A 20427-nucleotide genomic window follows, 5' to 3' on the forward strand; every position below is an offset into this window, starting at 1 on the left:
TATATGGCATCATTTGTAGAAGAGTGACCTGGTTTCTTTGAATTCGGCTCCACATATTGAAATGTTTCTTCCAAAAGTGATGTAGTCCTACGAGTAGATCAGTAATTTGATTCAAAATCACAAGCATCTTGTGACTGTGTGTTGGATGAAAGGCCCTTTGATATAATCTGTTAACCTGTGTTGGATACTGTTAGAGAGAAAGCATGGCACGATGGGAGGAGTGCTGGGTCAGGATTGGAACTATGTTGATACTGGTTCTAGCTGTTTCAGCTATTATGTAACTGTAAACCCGCTGTATACTATATACTTAAAGAGCTACAACACTAGCTCTGTGAGTTTTGGCCAGAGAGCATGGCTTTTTGAGCCTCACTTTTCCCATTTGTCAGGTGGAGATAATGAGGTCTCAAGAAGTCGGGCAAGGAGTTCCCATTGTGGCCCGGTGGGTTAAGAACCTCACATTGTTTCTGTGAGGATGCAGGTTCAATCCCTGGCCTTTCTCAGTGGGCCGAGGATCTGGTATTGCCACAAGCTGCGGCATAGGGTGTAGATTTAGCTCCAGTTTGACCCCTGACTCAGGAACTTCCATATGCTGCAGGTGTAGCCATAAAAAGAAAAAAAGTCAGGCAAGACAGATTTTTATAGCATCAACTGGGATAAGGTAGTAACACTGGATTAGATGTGATTAAAGGTCTATTTGTATTAACAAAAGTGGCATTATTTTAAAAAGAGGTGCTGAGGACTTACTTGAATTTTGTTCTGGGGCAAAGATGAAAAATTTGAATGACATCTTATCTTTTTGGTTTTATAACTTTAAAAACCTGTTATGAAAGTAGTAGTTGTTTAATAACTTTTTTCTTTTTAAAATTTCAATACCAGTGTATGCTAATAAAAAATATTGATCAGGAATCATATAGAGTAGAACCCCCCCCGCAAATGCAAATAGCATTAAGACAATTTTTTTTTTGATAGGCAAGAGATAGATTTACTTAGATGGGATGCTTGTGAGAGATGCAAGGAGGCTCTGCCTAAAATAATTTTTTTTTTTGTCTTTTGCCTTTTTGGGCCACACCCGCAGCATATGGAGGTTCCCAGGGGAGGGGTCAAATTGGAGCTGTAGCTGCGCCTACACCACAGCCACAGCAACGCCAGATCCTAGCTGCGTCTGTGACCTACACCCCAACACATGGCAACGCCGGATCCTTAACCCACTGTGCGAGGCCAGGGATTGAACCCGCAACCTCGTGGTTCCTAGTCGGATTCGTTTCTGCTGCGCCACGGCAGGAACTCCCTGCCTAAAATAATTTTTAAGGATGAAAAGAAAAAGCCCTCCAAATTCTGCTAATTTTATGTAGTTTTACTTCATTCTAACTGTGTATTTTTATTTATTTATTTTGTCCTTTAAGGCCGCACTGATGGTATATGGAGGTTCCCAGGCTAGGGGTCGAATCAGAGCTGTAGCTGTCAGCCTACAATACACCACAGCCACAGCAACATTCAGATCCGAGCCGCTTCTGTGACCTACACCACAGCCCACGGCAACCGCCGGATCCTTAACCCTCTTCGTGAGGCCAAGAATTGAACCTGCGTCCTCATAAACGCTAGGCAGATTGGTTTCCGCTGAGCCATGATGGAGAAACTCCAACTCCGCATATTTTTAAAACCATTGTATTAATCTGAACGATTAACACGAGCTACTGTAACAAGCACCACAAACCTCAGTGACTTAGCAAATGACATTTCTTCAACATTGACTTCACTGTAGATGTTCTTCATCCGGTGCTGGCTTGGCAGCTGTCCTCTAAGTGGTGACTCAGGTACCCAGGCTTCTTCTATTTTGGAATGCCGCTTCTGGCCTGGCAAGAGAGAGGGATTATTTGAAGGAGATTTTTTTTTAAATGGAACCGATCTGCATCAATTCCATCACATTCCATTAGCCCTGTATCAGTTGCATCATCCTTTGTAGATGGAAAGGGGCCTGGGAGATGTTCTCTTCCTGTGTGTCCAGAAGAAAACCAAAGCATTTTGGTCACTCTCTGTCCTAAGGCTGTAAGCATTTTTGCAGATCTTAATAGATTTGGTTTGCTGCTCATTAATTGGTTTTATCACTAGCAATATATGACAGTGCCAGAATTCTTAGCATTTTTGATAGGTTTCTGTGTAATCACTCCTTGGTTACCTTCGTTAGAACTTGTGTGTCCCTGCTCGCGTTATCTCTGATGATAGTAACTGACGTGGAACTCAGTACATTTTAGATATTTGGTGAATGATAGCAGTTACTATTAGAACAGTAGTGTTAACAGTCGTAATAGTAGTTTGTAAAAAGAGCAGTCATGGGACTGGTTGGTGACCATGGTGTAAAAACTTGTCTGAGAGATACAGTGAGAGCAAAGTGATTGTTTTCTTGTCGCTGTTTTTTTTTTTTTTTTTTTTTTTGTATGTGTGTTCTGTTCTTGTAGCTCGGTTTATGTGTTGAGCTTAGAGGTCATGGACTGTTTCTTGAAGTTATCTGAGAAAAGTGATCATTCACACAATTAGGGAAGAGCTGGCTTCAGACCGCATGCAAGCCTGCTGTCTGGCAGTGGTATTGAGTCTGTCACTAACTGGCAAGCCCTTTGGCCCAGGCATTTAGTTCTCCTTGTGTGGTTATAGTTCATTTCTCTCTAAAGTGAGAGGATTGATGATTCCTGAGACTTCCTCCTGCTCCAGAATGCCATGGTTGATTGAAGTCTCTCCATGGTCTCCTTGTTGGGCCCACATGGTAGGCTCTAGAACTTTTCAACTACAGTAGGAGGAACAAGAAGAAATATCTGAAATGCTGATTTCTAAGTTATTCTTTTATTTCAGTTGAATTCAAGGAAGAGCATAAGAAGTGATGTGTCGTTTGTCCTTGTTGACCTTTCCACTTGCTGTGTCCTGGTACCCTCTTTCCCACAGCCCGACCAACCGGCTGTGTCATCAGACTTTTGAAATTTTGCCACTCTGATAGGTGAAAAATAGTTTCATGGCGTAGTTTAAGCTCGTCTATCTTTTGTTATGAGTGAGCTAAAAGAAGCGTTTCTTGAGCCAGGGGGATGCGGTGTCACAGCCAAAACAAGCCTTTAGAAGCATCCTCAGCAATCTCTGGCTGCCGTGTTTCTTTAGGTCTTGGCACGGAATGGAGAAACATTTGTGTCACAGCGGCCCTGTCGTGCAGAACTAGTCTTGGATGCTATCTTTTGGAAAATTTGCTTACCCAATAGTTTTGCTCAAATTGAATCAATCAAAATTAATTGTATTAGTGAAATTATATGTATAGCTCATAAAGAATTTTTAACTCACCATTTCATTTGAGCCTCACAACAGCCCTGTTATTTTCCAACTCTCCTTCTCCTCTGAAAGCTGAAGAAACTCTGGCCCAGAGAAGTTGACAGACTTGTCCAGGGTCAGGCTGATGCACGTGTCCTGGGGGCCAGAACTCCTTTTTTTACTCTGAATTCTCCTCAATTCACTATTCTGGTGTGTACCCTGCTGCCGATGGCATTGATGCTACTGAAAATGTCACAGATTGATGGACGGTGTAGGCCCTCATTCAACGCTGTAGAAACTGCCTTGATTTGGTGCTTCCTTTCCGGAGCGTAGGGCTCCTTTGTTGCGTTCTCTCCATTTGAGTTAGTCAGCAACCCATCTTGAGGGTCTAAGGGAGAAGGCGAGTTGTTTAGTTTTATCTGTACACGCAGTTAGTCCGCAGTGTTGTGATGCTGTACCTTTGCTGAGAGCTGGAGACACGTATTTCGGGAACTGTTTAATTCAGACACTTTAGAGATTAAGTTTAGGAATTCTCTCGCTCAAAAGAAAAGGAGTTCCCATTGTGGTTCAGCAGTAACGAATCTGACTAGTATCCCCAAGGTTGAGGGTTTGATCTCTGGCCTCACCCAGTGGGTTAAGAATCCGGCGTTGCTGTGAGCCATGGTGTAGGCCACTGATGTGGCTCGGATCCTGCGTTGCTGTGGCCGTGGTGGAGGCCAGCGGCTACAGCTCCGATTCCACCCCTAGCCTGGAACCTCCACATGCTGTGGGTGCGGCCCTGAAGAAGACAAAAAAATACATACATAATTAAAGAAGAAGCTTAATCCTATCACCTACGATGAATGCTGTTAACGTATTTATAAAAATTTTGATTCTGTTGTAAATTCTCTCTTAGGACCTGTTTTTTCACTTAGTACATTGGCCTTTTATCACCACAAAGTAGAGTAATTATCCTTATTATTTCTGTTTTCTCCTTTCTTTTCCTGCCTGGCGGTTCCCAGGCCTCAGTTCAGTGGATGACTTGGCCAAGTTTCCCTCTCTCTGGGTTTCATCTGTACTGCTACACACCAAATACATTTTTCAAAGTTTATTGTCTCTGGAGTTCCCGTCGTGGCGCAGTGGAAACGAATCTGACTAGCATCTATGAGGTTTCGGGTTCGATCCCTGGCCTCACTCACTGGGTTAAGGATCCGATGTTGCCGTGAGCTGTGGTGTGGGTCGCAGATGCGGCTTGGATCCTGTGTTGCTGTAGCTCCATTTAGACCCCTAGCCTGGGAACTTCCATATGCTGCGGGTGCAACCTTAAAAAGACCAAAAAAAAAAAAAAAAGAGAAGTAAAAAGTTTATTGTTTCCAAACTCATGTCTAGGCAGAATCTGTGAAGCTGTTGATTCAGTAAAAAATTTGAGTACCTACCTGTGCCAGGAATAGTTTTATATGCTGAGGAAACATCATTGTTGAAAACGAATGCTGCTGCCCTGAGGGAGTCCACAGTTGTTTGCAGTTCAGTGGTGGGCGTGTGAGCCACCCGTTTCAGTGTGTTAGAAAAAGCTTAGGTCTGTCCATGTGTCACCTGAAATCATCTCATGCACTAGTGGCGTGTGCATCACCCTCGGGAAATAATCGCCCTATAGCAGCACAGGGACACAGGGTCCTTTGCAGAGTCCGAGGCGACACAGCGTCACGGGAGGGACTTTGCAGGGTCGGCAGAGGGAACGCTGGACGGTTGTCCAAACCTCTGTCCCCGTCTTTTGATTGTATCTCCAGGTTTTTAGAACCCTGGCAGCACCCGTGAAGATTTGTAGGGTCATGACCTTTTTAGTGCTTCCGGAGGACCTTCGACTGTTAGTCTGATGCGATCTCTGTCTCAAGAAGAAATGGGCTCCAGGGGCTGAGAGGCAGAATGGTGATGACACGCGGAACTAGAGCTCGGGTTCCCTGGTTGCTCCAGGAACGTTCTTTGCACAGAGCTGCAGTGGATGATCACTGGAGATATTTGAGAAAAGCAGCACATTTGGAATCAGGTCTAGAATGGCAGTAGGTTAAGGTAGGGAAAATTCTGAGTTTCTAAGGGTGCACGTTAGAATCTGGGGTAAAAGGAGCCAGTAAAGGAAAAAAACCCCCTAAATTAAATCTGAACAGTTTTGACCTTTCTTTACTCCTGTTTTTCCCCTTGAAAATATTTTAATTTAATCATTATTTCTGTTCTCTTTGCAGATAAAGATGCAGAGAGAATAGATCCCTTGAAAATGTTTTAAGTGTTTTTTTTTTTTTTTTTTTTACTAGAACACGTGTTAAAAAACTTGTAGGATTAAGAGTTAGTGAGCTTATTTTCCTCCATATCACTTACTGTTCTTTTTCTTCTTTTCCAGAATTTTATAGAAGTGAAGTGATTAAGAATTCCTTGGTAAGTTTGCTTTCTGACAGGTACATGTGACTAAGCCTGTAACTTCTATTTCAGAAAATCCCGAGACACAAAATAAGTTGAAGTTCAGTTCTGGTATTATGATACCTCTGCAGTTAAGTCTGCTCAGTTACTGCTTAAATCTCCATTGATTTGTTCATTTCTGTACCTCTAGTGCTTAGAGCATGCCTGGCACAAAGTAGGTGCTTGAGAGATATTTGCTGAATGAATTTGATGTTTTTTTCTGTTAAAAATCTGCGTCTTTTTCAATTCACATTTTATAATTCTGTCACTTTTATTTACCGGAGAGATTTTTGACTATTGGACTTACCAAACGTCATAATAAATGATATCTTTGCATATGTACTTCTTAAGAATTTTACGTTTCGGGCTGTGGGATGGGATCCCTCCACTTGTTTCTTGGCAGTGGCATCGTTCAGTTAGAAAGTCGGAAGCGTCCTACCTTTGATACTGTGTACCCTGGATATTTGCATGAATGGCTCAATTTTTTTGACTCAGTCCACGTTGATAAAAAGAAGAGCTTTCTGGCAACCATAACATCCTTTTGACAGTCCACGAACCCACTGGACTTGGCCCCTTACCTTTCAACCTTACCTCCGAACAGTTTTCCTCACTCACTGTGTTCCAGGCTTAACCTCATTTTTTCAGTGCTTCGCACGTGCCACGTTTGGCTGGTTCCTTATGCCTGCGGCACCTGTTCCCCACATCGTCACTCGGCTGAGGAACCCTGTGGGGTCTGAGCTGTGTCACTTCGGCCAGGCGCCCTGTGACTGCGCCATCTAAAGGCGCTCCTTTCTCCTCTTTTCCTCATCGCCCTGTTCCATTTCCTTTAGAGCATTCATCCCTGCTGGACCCTCTTGGTCGTTGATGTGTTTTTCTGTCAACCGCCCCCCAGAGTGCAAGTTCCACGAGGGCAGGAACCTCGCTCTTCTCGTTCACTTCTGCAGCCCTGGTGTCTCGTAGCATCGAGAATAGTATACGTGCTGAGTGGGTCCTTATCAGATGAATAGATGGATATCAGTGATGTGTTATCTTCACCGAATCCTTTTCCGCATGTTACCTCGTTTTGGTCCTTAGAACAACTCCGAAGGCAGATCCTAAGGAACCGACGTCCAGAGAGGCTCCTAGCCTTTTGCAGAGTCACACAGCTGCTGGCCCAGAACCACAGTCGAGACCTCTGCCTTCACATCTCTACTACCACGCTTGGCTGCTTCATCAAGCTGCCTTCTAAATGTCTCTCAAACACTGTAATAGCTTAGGATCCTCGGCCAGACAGGTTCCTTTAGCCCATCTTTGAGGAGCTCCGGTCACTAGTAAAACTCTTGTTGTACATGCATTAAATGCTGCCTGATAAACGACTGGCAGCCTGGCTGACCTCTAACAGCTGCTGAGTAAATACAGTTTCTCCTTCTCTCTTGGCTTAGTTGGAAACAGCACTGAGCTACAGACAGTTGAGCGCTGGGGAGGAGGGGTTAGGGTGCGGACAGAGTGGAATGTCACCTTGATTTATTCCACTCCCTTTTCTATAGTCAAACCTTGATTTCCTCAAATTTAATACACCTTACAACCAGCGTCCAGATCCAGAAACATATTTCCAGTGCTCTAGAGGCCCCCTTCTGCCCTCTTCAGTTACTGCTACTCTCTGAATGTAACACCATAAATTGATTTTACCTGTTTTTGAACTTTATCGAAATGAAATCATTCTCTTGTGCCTGGCTTCCGTGTCTCAGCTTTGTATCGTAAGACTCATTCATATGGTGGAGTGTCTTCGTGGTTTGTGGGCTCTGTAGTGTTCAGTTGTGTGAATATACCAGAATTTATCCATTCTCCTTTTGATGGGAATTTGGCTAGTTTGGGGCTATTGCGAATCATACCTCTATGAACATTCTTGTATGTATCTGTTGGTTGAACATTTGTATGCATTTCTGTTGGGTGGCCTTGCTGGGAATATTCATACGATAAACTTTAGTATATGTTGCCAAACAGTTTTCCAAAAGTGTTGTTTCATTTACACTCTCACCAGCAGTCTGGTGAACACTTGATTTTTTTTTTTCAATCTTTTGAATTTAAATTATTGATAGATATTTATATAGTATTTTTTGGTTTCAGTTTAAATCAAGACAGATATTTTTAATGTCAGACTAAGCACATGTAGTGCCAACAGTGTGCCTGACTTAAAAGAATTGATCTTGGAGTCCTCGTCGTGGTGCTGCGGAACCGAATCTGACTAGGAACCATGAAGTTGCAGGTTTGATCCCTAGTCTCAGTGGGTTAAGGATCCGGCATTGCCATGAGCTGTGGTGTAGGTTGCAGATGAGGCTCGGATCTGGTGTGGCTGTGGTGTAGGCCAGCAGCTGTAGCTCCGATTGGACCTCTAGCCTGGGAACCTCCATATGCCGCGGGTGTGACCCTAAAAAGACAAAAAAAAAAAAAAAAAAAAAAAAAATTGATCTTAAGAACAGCTCTTTTTAAGGTTGTGCATCTAGATATAGTGACGCCTGATGACTGCCACCTGGTGGTCAAAGAGTGTAGGACCTTATTGATTTTAACTTTCTAAAGACAGAATCATCATTGAAGAAAAATGCTTGCTAGAATTAATGATAAATTGGACTATTATAGAGGGTAATAAATATAAGGGAGTAACATCAAGCAGAATGAGGGCGTGTCTGGCAGGGATGACGGTTGTTTTTCTTTGGTAATCACAGAGAAGATCCCATTTGAGCAGATACCTGAAAAGAGGGAGGGAACAAGCTGTGTATCTTCGTGGAGGAAGACTGTCCCAGGCCAAGAAGGTAGGAGTGCATTTGAGGATTTCAGGGAGTGGCTAAGAAGTTAGCATGGCTGGCGTGGAGTGAGCAGTTCGAGATTTGCTAGGCAAGCGTGACCGAGACAGCCTAAGGGACTGCGGATCAGAGCAGAGGACGAAGAGACCTGGAGAGACAGCAGGTGGTAGCCAGGGGGTGGATGGCGTGAGGATGAGATTTTGGAAGGTCACACAAAATTGGGAGCATCTGGTGGCCAAGGACCCCAACTTACTCATTTTCCTGCTTTCCAGTGTCCTTAGCACAGTGCTTTGCCCAGAGAAGTGCGGTAAGTGTCGGCTGCATTAACTAGAATAACCCCCCTTGACAGGCTGAACGGTGAGGTGTCTGCAAGTATGGGTCGGGGTCCTGGTCTCTTCCCAGCTGTATCTAGCATAGAACACACAGTGGCGAATTCCTAATTCCACTTTCCTATCTCTGGCTTCGACTAACCTTACCCTCCAAACCACTTGTTAGCTTTTGGGAACTTTTTTGTTTCTGGTTCAGGAGGAAGTTAGATCCTTAGTATTTTTTTTTTGGTCTTTTTGTCTTTTGTAGTTGTTGTTGTTGTTGTTGCTATTTCTTGGGCCGCTCCCGCGGCATATGGAAGTTCCCAGGCTAGGGGTTGAATCGGAGCTGTAGCCACCGGCCTACGCCAGAGCCACAGCAACGCGGGATCCGAGCCGCGTCTGCAACCTACACCACAGCTCACGGCAACGCCGGATCCTTAACCCACTGAGCAAGGGCAGGGACCGAACCCGCAACCTCATGGTTCCTAGTCGGATTCGTTAACCACTGCGCCACGACGGGAACTCCCAGATCCTTAGTATTAATGAAGGGCTATTGGTTAATTTTTTTTTTTTTTTCTTTTTTAGATCCACACCCATGGCATATGGAGGTTCCCAGGCAAGGGGTCTAATTGGAGCTGTCGGCCTACACCACAGCACAGCCACACGGGGTCTGAGCCATGTCTGCAACCTACACCACAGCTCACGGCAACGCCAGATCCTTAACCCACTGAGTGAGCCCAGGGATCAAGCCTGCATCCTCACGGATCCTAGTCGGGTTGGTTAACCTCTGAGTCATGAAGGGAGCTCACTATGGGTTAATTAATAACTAAAATAGTTAAAGCAATAAGAGTGGAAGTAACTAAATTCTCTAAAATTGATTTTATACATACACAAAAGTAGAGGTGAATTGTGTAATGAACCCACATGTACTCGTCTTTAACAGTTAGAAAGTTATCAGTCATTAGGTATTTTTACAAAAAAAGGAGTTTTTCCTTTTATTAGAAAATTCAAAATCTCATGGTGGGAGGAGGAACAGTGCTAGCTAGTTTGTATGTGTTTTGAAATATCTCTGTATGTGTGTTTTCCTTAGTAAGTAAGAGGTATTAATTTTTATTTTATTTTTGCTTTTTAGGGCCACACCCTCAGCATATGGAGGTTCCTAGGCTAGGGGTTTCATTGGAGCTGTAGCCACCAGCCTACATCAGAGCCACAGCAACACGGGATCCGAGCTGCGTCTGCAACCTACACCACAGCTCACGGCAACGCCGGATCGTTAACCCACTGAGCAAGGGCAGGGACCGAACCCGCAACCTCATGGTTCCTGGTCGGATTCGTTAACCACTGCGCCACGAAGGGACCTCCAAGGAGGTGTTAATTTTTAAGTTCTCACTTGTGATTCAGGTGTGTATGGGATGCATTACACACATTGTTTCTCATCCCGATAGCAGTGCTACAAAGTCAGAAGGATTCCTGTGTTAGAGTGAAGGAAACTGAAGTTCAGACAGATGGAGGAACTTGCTCTAGGACCAGAGCTGGTGGGGAGCCCGGCTCTTTGACAGCTTTGTGCTGCCTCCCTATGTCACACTTCCTTCCGCTGGGTCTAGTGGAGGCCCGTGATGGGCCTTGTAATTGAATAAACAAAGCTCTGTATTTTTAGGGAAAGCGTGTGACATACTTGTCAGAACCAAAACTTCTGTTGGAATTGTGACGGCTAGAGCTGTTTTTAAATCTTGGGAAAAAGCTGGATGAACAGAATAGACACTTTTAAAGAGTTACTGGCCTGAGGGAAGCTTAAACAAGTATATGTTTTAGTTGAATTGTGACCAAATGAATTAACTGTGTATGTGTGTGTGTGTCTGTGTGTGTGTGCCTGTGTGTGTGTGTGTCTGTGTGGGGTGTGCGTGTTGTGTGCATGAGAGAGAGAGAGAGAAGAGAAGAGAGAGGCAGAGGCAGAGAGAGTAGGGGTCGCTGCTCTTGCCTGTGTCGTCTTAAGTTTCTGGTGTTACCCTTCCTCATCTTCAAGGCTTTGCAGCCTCTGCCGGACAGTTACATAATTGGGGGGGGGGGGGCAATTGACCCCTGCAATTACAGGACCAGGGAAGAAGAGGAGTCTGTGGAAACATGGAGGGGAGGGTGGTTAGGAAAGGTTTCTAACAGTGGCAAGACAGGAAGGATGAAGACAGGTGAACGAGGCAGGGCAAAGGGAGTTTATTGGGCTGAGGAATAAGGACTGCTTATACATTTAGTTTGCAATTCTTAAGACTTGTATGTTTTGGGAAAGTTGGAACAGCGTTTTTGATTCTTAGGTGTATTTCTTGTGACCATACATTTGTGGTAAGTGATAAGAATAGTGGTCACTTGTTTCTGCTTTGATATTTTCTTTATATGTGTATTTCTTTAATAACCAAGAGGTATCAGGAGTTCCCGGGCCAGGGATCAAGCCCATACCGTAACAATAACCAGAGCCACACCAGTGACAATGCTGGATCCTTAACCCTCTGAGGCACCAAGGAACTCCAAGGCTCTTTTCTTTTCTTTTTTTTTTTTAAGTTTACAGGATTCTATTCCATCTAATTTGACAGTTTAAGCGGTCCTTTTGGTATGCTTCCTGTTTTTGTTTCTCTAAGCATTTGTGCAGTTGGTGGTTTATTGAATTCCATTCTACCCTGCTGTTTCACTCCTGCACTTTCATGGTCCCAGCTCACTGTGGAGAGGGACCTCTTGTAGGCATGGCTGGGGCCCGGGCCTGGGCCTGGGCTTTGAATCATGTTCCTGTTGCCTTTTAAGACTGCAACGCGTCCAGTTTATATAGTTCAGTTAGTGCCTTTAAGAGAATAGCCCTCTGGATCTCCACTTATCTCTCTGGGTTCTAGCTTTCCTTTTGGCTTGGAAAATCTTTGGTGATGATGGTGCTTTATTATTATTTTTAAAAATATGAAATTCCCTGGTGACCTAGCGGTTAAAGGATCAGGTGTTGTCACTACTGGACCTTGGATTGCTGCTGTGGTGCGGGTTTGATCTCTGGCCCAGAAACTTCTGCATGCCAGTTGCAGCCAAAAAAAAAAAAAAAAAAAAGTTCAGCTGGCATTCTTAGTTGTTTTCAGTGGGAGGATTTTCTAGCCCGCCGTTATCAGAAGTGGCTGGCTCCCTTCCATTCATTCCTGCGGCCGAGTATGAAATTTAGTCTTACTGTTTCACAGTTACCTGCTCTGTTTTACCCAAAATATTATTTCCTATCCCCATTGCCCATCATTTTCAATAAATTTGTCTAAGAATAACTTTAGCTTCTTAAAATAACTAATGAAAGATTTGCTTCGAATCTTTCAAAAAGAGATTTGCTACTACCAAACATTTCAGTGTATATTTCCTACAAACAAGGAGCGTTTTACATAATCACAGAAAAGTATAACTTGGACACAGTACATTTATCCAACCACAGGCCTTCATCCCCCACCCCCAGCTTTGTTGAGGGACAGTTGACAGAAATTGTGTATATTAAGGTGTGTGGTGTGATGTTTTGGTGTGTGTGTATACACACATATATATATATAGATACTGGTTTCATTTCCTTTGGATAGCTACCCAGAAAAGGGATTATTAGATCATATAGTAGCTGTAGCTTTTGTTTTTTGGTTTTTTTTTTTTTTTTTTTTTGGTCTTTTTAGGGCCACACGCACGGCATATGGAGGTTCCCAGGCTAGGGGTTGAATCAGAGCTGTAGCTGCCGGCCTGCGCCACAGCCACAGCCACAGCCACGCCAAGTCCAAGCCGTGTCTGCGACCTACACCACAGCTCACAGCAATGCCAGATCCTTAACCCATTGAAAGAGGCCAGGGATTGAACCTGCGTCCTCACGGATATCAGTCAGATGTGTTTCCCCTGAGCCACAGTGGGAATTCCGGTAGTTCTAGTTTCAATTTTTTTGAGTTCCCTCTGTCCTGTTTTCCAAGTGGCTGTACCAGTTTACGTTTCCACTGAACTAATTCACAGTCATAATTCAGATACTGTCAACTCTCCAGGACCCAATTCAGAATCACTCTGTTTTTAGTTGTCATGCTGCTTTATTCTTATTAGTCTGCACAGTTGTTTTTAGCCTTTTGGGGGGGGGGTGTTGGCTTCAATTTTTGAAACTATACAGACCAGTTATTTTGTAGATTCTCTTTCAATTTGTCTGTTTCCTCATGATTACATTCAGGTTATGCATTTTTGGCAGGGAAACCATAGATGCAATATTATATTCAGTGTTTTGTTTTAGGAGACACATGTTATTGGCTTGTCCCAATATTGATGGTAACTTTTGTCACTTGACTACAGTGGTGCCTGTCAAGTTTTTCCATTGTGAAAATATAATTTATCTTTTTCTTTTCTTTTATTCTTTTTTTTTTTTTTTTGCTTTTTAGGCCTGCACCCATGGCATATGGAAGTTCCCAGGCTAGGGGTCGAATTGGAGCTACAGCTGCCAGCCTACGCCAGAGCCACAGCGACGCAGGATCTGAGCCGCGTCTGCGACCTACACCACAGCTCTTGGCAACGCTGAATCCTTAACCCACTGAGCGAGGCGAGGGATCGAACCTGCAACCTCATGGTTCCTGGTCAAATTTGTTTCCGCTGTGCCATGATGGGAACTCCTAATTTTTCCTTTTATAATTAATAAGTGATTTGTGGGGGAGAAACTTGGAGGCTTTGTATACATCCTGCTTCTCATCAAATGCTTGCTCACCAGTTTTAGCATCCATTGATTTTCTAACTCGCTCCTTGAATATTTATTATTTGGCATTCTAATTTTCCTTTATCTCCTATTTAATTAATACTAATCTCCATCTTTATGGACTCAAAGGTTCTGTTTTATTCAGTGAGTTATAATCTATTAGCATCATTATTTATTTTGATGCTGAACTTATCCCACGTTTGGTTAGTGAGAGCTCTGTGAATGGATCCTTTGGCATCATTCTTTGAGTGCTTCCTTACCCTCTGGCCCAAGATGTCCCAGAGGCACTTTGTACTCTTCCTGCCCCAGCCCTGGAATCAGCCTTTTCCCCGAGGAACTTTGGTTCCTTTTAGTGAAACTGCTGAATAGACAGATCTGAGCAGGCTCATTGCTACTGGTGTGCTCATTACTTCCAGACTTTCTTAAGGCACTGAGCTAGGAACACACACACACACACACACACACACACACACACACACACACACACACACACACACACACACACGGTACCCCTATGTCTATTGTCCTGTCTGTCTCTCTATTAAAAACAATGCATTCACACCATTCTTACCAATTTCAGTCCACCTGAGCTCTCAATTCATTTGTAACTCCATCTTCCAACCGTGAAAAGCCTGGCTTCCACTGTGCTCAGAGTATTTCCTCATGCTTAGAAAACACAGAAAGTGGCCTTAGAATGACTGATTCTTCCCACTGTAAGAAACAAACGTATACATTAGAGTTCAATATTTATTTACAGATTTTTTTAAAAGTAAAAGTTATATACCATGAAAGGCATACATTTTAACCATGCAGCTTGCTGAACTTTCGTAAGTGCCTATATACCTGTCAAGACATATACATTTGCCATCATTCCAGAAAATTCCCTGTTGCTCAGTTCTTATCCCCACAAGAAGAAGTTATTTTTCGCCATGGATGAGTTTTGCCTCTTTTAGGACAGTACATCATATAAATGGAATAATCATATAGTATGTATTTTTTTTTTGTATTCTGTTTTTAATTTTTGCCTGACTTTCCAGCTATATTTCTTTGTATTAATTTTGTAGTCATTGCTCTAAGGATCATTACGTATACTCTTAACTTCCTCATGTAAAACAGAAGAACCTTGCAGCATATGGTTCTGGCTGTTCTGTTATTTCATATATGTGACCCTCTCTACAGTTAGAGCTTTTGCTTCAAACAGTCATATATGGTATAAAGAATGTAGGAGCTTTTTTTTTTGAAAATTTATACCATTGCAGGTCTGCCTTTTAAGATGGCCTAGCTAATCTTTGATACGCATTTGTAAAAGGCACCGTGTGTTAACAGGATAAAGAACCCAAGACACCCAAACTGAGCCACTCTCCCCAACTTCCTCTTTGTGCACGTGTATCCGTTTTAAGGCAGATGCTCTTCTGTGCGGAGCACAGCAGAAGATCCACATTCTGTACAAGTTCACACATTCTCAGGTGTTTTTCAGGGCCATTTGTCAGGATATTTGTTTATGATAAAGCCTATTTAAACAGTTTTTTCCTAATGAAGCTTAAAGAAGTTGCTACACAATTTTGAAAAATCATTTAGAGCTGTCCTTCCAGACCCTTCATAGAAAAGTTCAATCTTTTCCCTTTGTTTCTTCTTTTAAAAATGTCCGTATCAATTTGTTCAGTATGTCAGGGTGTTCTTGCTGGAGCCAGTGACCGGCTTCTGACAAAATAGCCTGAAATAGTTTTTAGCAGAAGTCTTTGTGACTTCAGCCGTCTCAGCCGCCATAAATGCGTCTTTCTCTCCCCATGGTCGTAGTGTTGGCGTGATCCCCATGGGCTGTTGGAGAGGCAGGCAACCTGTCTGCACGCACTGAGGTTCAGGTTCTTCATGCCTCCGAGTGGAAGAAATTCAGCGAGAGACAAAGTGATAGGCAAGAAATAGGTTTATTAGGATAGGACGCTTGAGAGAGATGCAAGCAGGCAGGCATGCAAGCTCTGCCAAAAATAAGGAATTTATAATTACTCAGCATTAACTTTTTTTTTTTTTTTTTGTCTTTTTAGGGCCACACCCACAGTATATGGAGGTTCCCAGGCTAGGGGTTGAATCGAAGCTGTAGCCACCGGCCTACACCACAGCCACAGCAATGCAGGATCCGAGCCGCGTCTGTGACCTACACCACAGCTCACGGCAACGCGGGATCCTTAACCCACTGAGCGAGGCTGGGGATGGAACCCACGTCCTCATGGATACTTGTTGGATTCGTTACCGCTGAGCCATGATGGGAACTCCACCAATGCTTTTTATTTCTTCTTACAGATCCAAATTTCTGTCTGGTTTTCTTTCTCTTCAATGTGAAGAACTTCTTTTAGCATTTCTTGTAGTACGGGTCTGCATAGTCATCCCTGGACCTTGCTATTCCTCTTCATCTTCACACCTAAATGGACCTCTCCCCTCTTTAGCTGGGTTGCTGGGACAGTTTGGTGAGATAGACACTCAGGGTCGTATAAGAATGGAGTTTTATGGCTCTTAGGTTGAAATTCTTGGATGGCTGGAATTTAGTTTTCATATGATCCCGAATGAAGGTGAATGTACAAATGTGCTTAATTACTATATTATCACCGTGCTATTTATTTATTTAGGTCTTTTTAGGGCTGCTCCTGTGGCATATGGAGGTTCCCAGGCTGGGATCAAATTGGATCTGTAGCCGCCAGCCTACGCCACAGTCACAGCCACCCCAGATCTGAGCTGTATCTGTAGCCTATACCACAGCTCACAGCAATGCTGGGATCCTTAACCCACTGAGCAAGGCTGGGAATTGAACCCGTGTCCTCATGGATCCTAGTCGGATTCGTTACCACTAAGCCATGATGGGAACTCTGCTAATGCATTTTATTTGTTCTTATAGATCCAAATTTCTCTCTGGTTATGTTTCTCTTCAACATGAAGAACTTGTTTTAACATTTCCTTTTTTTTTTGTCTTTTCTAGGGCTGTACCTGCGGCATATGGAGATTCCCAGGCTAGGGGTCAAATTGGAGCTACAGCTGCCGGCCTACACCACAGCCACAGTAATGCCAGATCTGGGCCATGTCTGCGACCTATACCACAGCTCACGGCAATGCCAGGTCCTTAACCCACTGAGCGAGGCCGGGGATCAAACCCACAACCTCATGGTTCCTAGTCGGATTCATTTCCACTGGACCACAACGGGAACTCCAAAGTTTATTATTCTCTCCTGAGCTTCTTCTTAATACATTTTACATATTGGGCTTTTTGTTAAACAAGGTAATTATTTAAAACGAATTTTGAATCTGGCAATATCCAGTTGGATTTACTTTGAGGGCATTGTTTATATGTTGGTTCTTAATAACTGGGTATTAAGTGCACAAATAAATTGCCATAGGAAGCCATGTTAATTAAAGATTAGACTATATATTCCTTCTAGAGACTTTAATAAATAGGCACTCTGTGTGTGAATGGAAATGTCTTCTTAGGTCACTTAAGTTTGCAATGGAATATATTTATGAGTTCTTTTGGTGAAAAAACAAAATGATCTACCACCCACCTGAAGTAACTGTAGCCATAAGCATTTCGGGTTTTCTTGCTAAAGCACGTGCTCGTTTCCATCCCCAGAATCCAACGTGGCGAAGTCTGGATTTTGGAATCATGCCGGACCGTCTCGATACGTCTGTGTCCTGTTTCGTGGTGAAGATATGGGGCGGCAAGGAGGACATTTATCAGCTGTTGATTGAATGGAAAGTCTGTTTGGATGGACTGAAATATTTGGGTCAGCAGGTAATTTTTAGACTCGTTGCAGGAGGTTCTCTTCTCTAAATAACCTGTCTCACCTTGTGGAGCTGGGATCTAAATCACCTCTGGATGACTTAAGCACTCATTCTCTTTGTGATGTGCCGCCCTGGTAGGTACATGGAGTCCTTGGTAACCACCCACCCCACCTTGGAATAAACACTGTTTCTATTTTGGGGTACCTGTGGGACTACTGATAAAATAACCCTAAGTTATATCTACAAACATCCTCCGTATTTCTTTTTTTTTTTTTTTTCTTTTTAGGGCCGTACCCACGGCCTGTGGAAGTTCCTGGTTTAGGGGTTAAATTGGAGTTGCAGCTGCTGGCCTACACCACAGCCACAGCAACACCAGATCCAAGCCGCGTCTACGACCTACACTGCAGCTGCGGGAACGCTGGATCCTTAACCCATGGAGTGAGGCTAGGGATCGAACCTGCATCTCATGGATACTAATTGGGTTCTTAATTTGCTGAGCCACAATGGGAACGCCCTTTCATATTTCTTAATATTTATTCAGTATATACTTTCCGGTATGTTTCTTTTATTTATTTTTGTCTTTTTGCCATTTCTTGGGCCGCTCTCTATGGATAGAATGTGATATTAAGTGCTTGCTTACATTTTGTGGGGAATGGTACTTCTTAACATTAGAGTTGCAGGGCTGTAGGCCTGTAGGGGAGGTTTTTGGTTTTTTTTTTTTTGTTTTTTTTTTGTTTTTGTTTTTTGCCAGAGAAGACCGCCTTCACCATGCCTTTTAATTAACTCACTCCTTAGGTGGTGGTCGCCTTAAAATGCTCAACTGTGCTCATGTCTAACTTGCCCTGATTTCAGTGCGTTAGCATTTCAGGCATCTTCTTACAAAGCTGGTTGTGCTGGTATAGCAGAGAACCAAAGAGAGAGAACATGTTTTTCTAAAGTCATTTAGATGCTTAGTAGCATTGTAGACAGTCACCTGTGAAATAGGTCTGAGAAATAACATGCTACTAGGGAATTGTTGCTGGGTACAGCAGGGTAAGGATCTGGTGTTGTCTCTGGGGTGGCTCGGGTGTTGTGTCAGAGGTGCAGGTTGGATCCCTGCCCTGGTGCAGTAGGTTAAGGATCTTGCACTGCTGAAGCTGTGGCACAGGTGGCCGCTGCAGCTTGGATCCGATCCTGGCCTGGGAACTTCCATGTGTCGTGGGTGCAGTTGGAAAAAAAAGTAGCCTACTACTAGAAAATGGTATAGTGGAATTACACATTTTTAGAGGGAAGTAAGGCTAAGATGTTATCAGGTTAACAGCCAAAATCACTTAGGTTTGTTGCCTGGGCATCTGCTTTCTGGCAGGCATCGTTCTTAGCATTAAGGATTCAGAGGTGAGTAAGATAAGGTTCTTGGACCTGGTAATCTGATGTTTGATGAGTGATTGCAAGGAGAGCAGCGGGAGTACGTGAAAGGTATTTAGATAAGCCAGGATAGAGTTGGGGAATGAATGCCTTGAATGCAGTTTTTTTACAAGTTAGGTTTTTTGGGGTGTAATTTACATACAATAAAATTTGCCTTGTTAATGTGTGCAGCTCAGTGATTTGTTTTCTTCTGGCCTGTGAGATGGAGCCAGCCTGTTTCTCAGCATTGAAGTAGGTCCTGTCGTTTTCTGATCACATTAAAACTAATAGTGTGTTTTCCTCCTCTCTTAGATTCATGCCCGCAACCAAAATGAAATAATTTTTGGGCTGAATGATGGCTATTATGGTGCTCCATTTGAACAGAAGGTAAGAGGATTCTCATAACGCTGGGAGTTTTCTTTAATGCGGGCAGGCCTCGATGATGGGTGGAAGCTCTGTGTGAATGGATTCACGTTGTAAGTCTCCTTGTTTGTTGTTGGTGTGGCTTGGGGTGAGGGCTTTTTAAAGTGAGGCCTCATTTTGTCCACACTTCAGTTCGTCTTTTCTAAATCCAGATTATATTAATTTCCTGAAAGAAAATCTCAACTAGCTATTTTCTGCATAGTCCCATAGGGTTTAGGAAGAAGAGTAAATTTAATGTAATATGATTTTATTAAATGCTTCCAATATCTTTTGCAACTTGAATACATTTGAGAAACCTCGAATCCAGTTACAGTCAGTGCTGTCTCTAATTTAAAGGTGGTTAGAGAAAAGAGAGGGCATTCTTGTTTGTTAGGTACCTGCGCTCTGCGGTACCCGGTCAAGGGACGCGTGTCCTTTACCCCCACTCAGCACTGGCCGCTAACCAAGGAAGTGAGTTTCCCACATCATTTCCTCTTAGTCATCATCTTGTTTCATGATGCTTGTCTGAAGTGCTGTTGATGGGGTGCTCGGTTCATTCAACAGCTATTTACTGAGCACCTGCGGTTATGTCAGCTGCTGTGCTCTCGAGTGCTAAGGGTACAGTGCTGAGCAAATGGACTTTTCCCTTGCTGTCGAGGAGCCTCTGGAGGCAGGGGACACTGATAAAGTCACCTCACAGCGAACTGTGTACACAGGAATGGTGGTGAGTGCTGCAAAGCCTGTGACGGGGCGCTGGCTTGCTCCGCTGGCTCACGAGAGGCCGTCAGGGTTCCCGTCTAGAGGATGAGTGGAAACGAATCGCGTGGAGGGAGTGAGGGCTGAATGCGGAGGGCGTTCCGGGGGGAGGAGGTCGGAAGGCCATGAAGTGCCAGGGGAAGTGGTGAGTTTTAGGGACCGAGGGACAGTCAGGGTGACAGGGGAGCCTGGTACCAGACGATCACATCACACAGAACCTTTCAAAGGATTTTACCCCAAGAGCAGCAGAGTTTGTTGAAGGATTTTTACCATGGCAGAGGTATCATTGGATTGGAATTTTAATAATTTCCCTCTGGCTGCAGTAAGCTGATTACAGAAGAGGCAAGAATATAAGTGGCAGACAGTAAGAAGGATCTGACAGGATATTGGTAAGAGATCGGATGCTTTGGAGCAGGGTTATGGTAGAATAGAAGATAGATTTAGGAAAGTTTTAGGAGGTAGAATCATTAGGACTTGGTGATGGTTTGAATTTAGGGCGTAAGAATAAAAGACGGTGTTAAGAAGGATGACTTTGGGGTTTTGGTTTAGATGAAGCCACCGGATGAATGAAGGCGCCAGACACTGAGAGAACCCAGGGCCACTGGAGGAAGGC

The 20427-nt window shown here is 43.6% G+C and overlaps 1 protein-coding gene across 16 annotated transcripts in view; it reads left to right on the forward strand.

Moving 5' to 3' along the window:
* The window catches only part of UVRAG (UV radiation resistance associated), a 289633-nt gene that overhangs the window by 32495 nt on the left and 236711 nt on the right, over nt 1-20427 (forward strand). For 12 of the 16 annotated variants that reach the window (XR_014814737.1, XR_014814738.1, XR_014814740.1 and 9 more), the window contains 3 exons: nt 5657-5691; nt 17122-17283; nt 18969-19043. Coding sequence is in view for 12 of the 16 variants with exons in the window: in XM_021062526.2 (XP_020918185.2) it covers nt 5657-5691; nt 17122-17283; nt 18969-19043 (272 nt within the window). In the remaining 4 variants the exon portion in view is untranslated. The remainder of the gene's footprint in view (nt 1-5656; nt 5692-17121; nt 17284-18968; nt 19044-20427) is intronic. The other 4 variants (XR_014814739.1, XM_021062529.2, XM_084975316.1 and 1 more) reach the window with 1 other exon arrangement.

The sequence above is a fragment of the Sus scrofa genome, chromosome 9 (genome assembly GCF_054392235.1).
Source record: "Sus scrofa isolate SSC_HxYL_T2T_F1_AM1 chromosome 9, Sscrofa_HxYL_maternal_Yorkshire_Landrace_v2.0, whole genome shotgun sequence".
Taxonomy (NCBI): Eukaryota; Metazoa; Chordata; class Mammalia; order Artiodactyla; family Suidae; genus Sus; species Sus scrofa.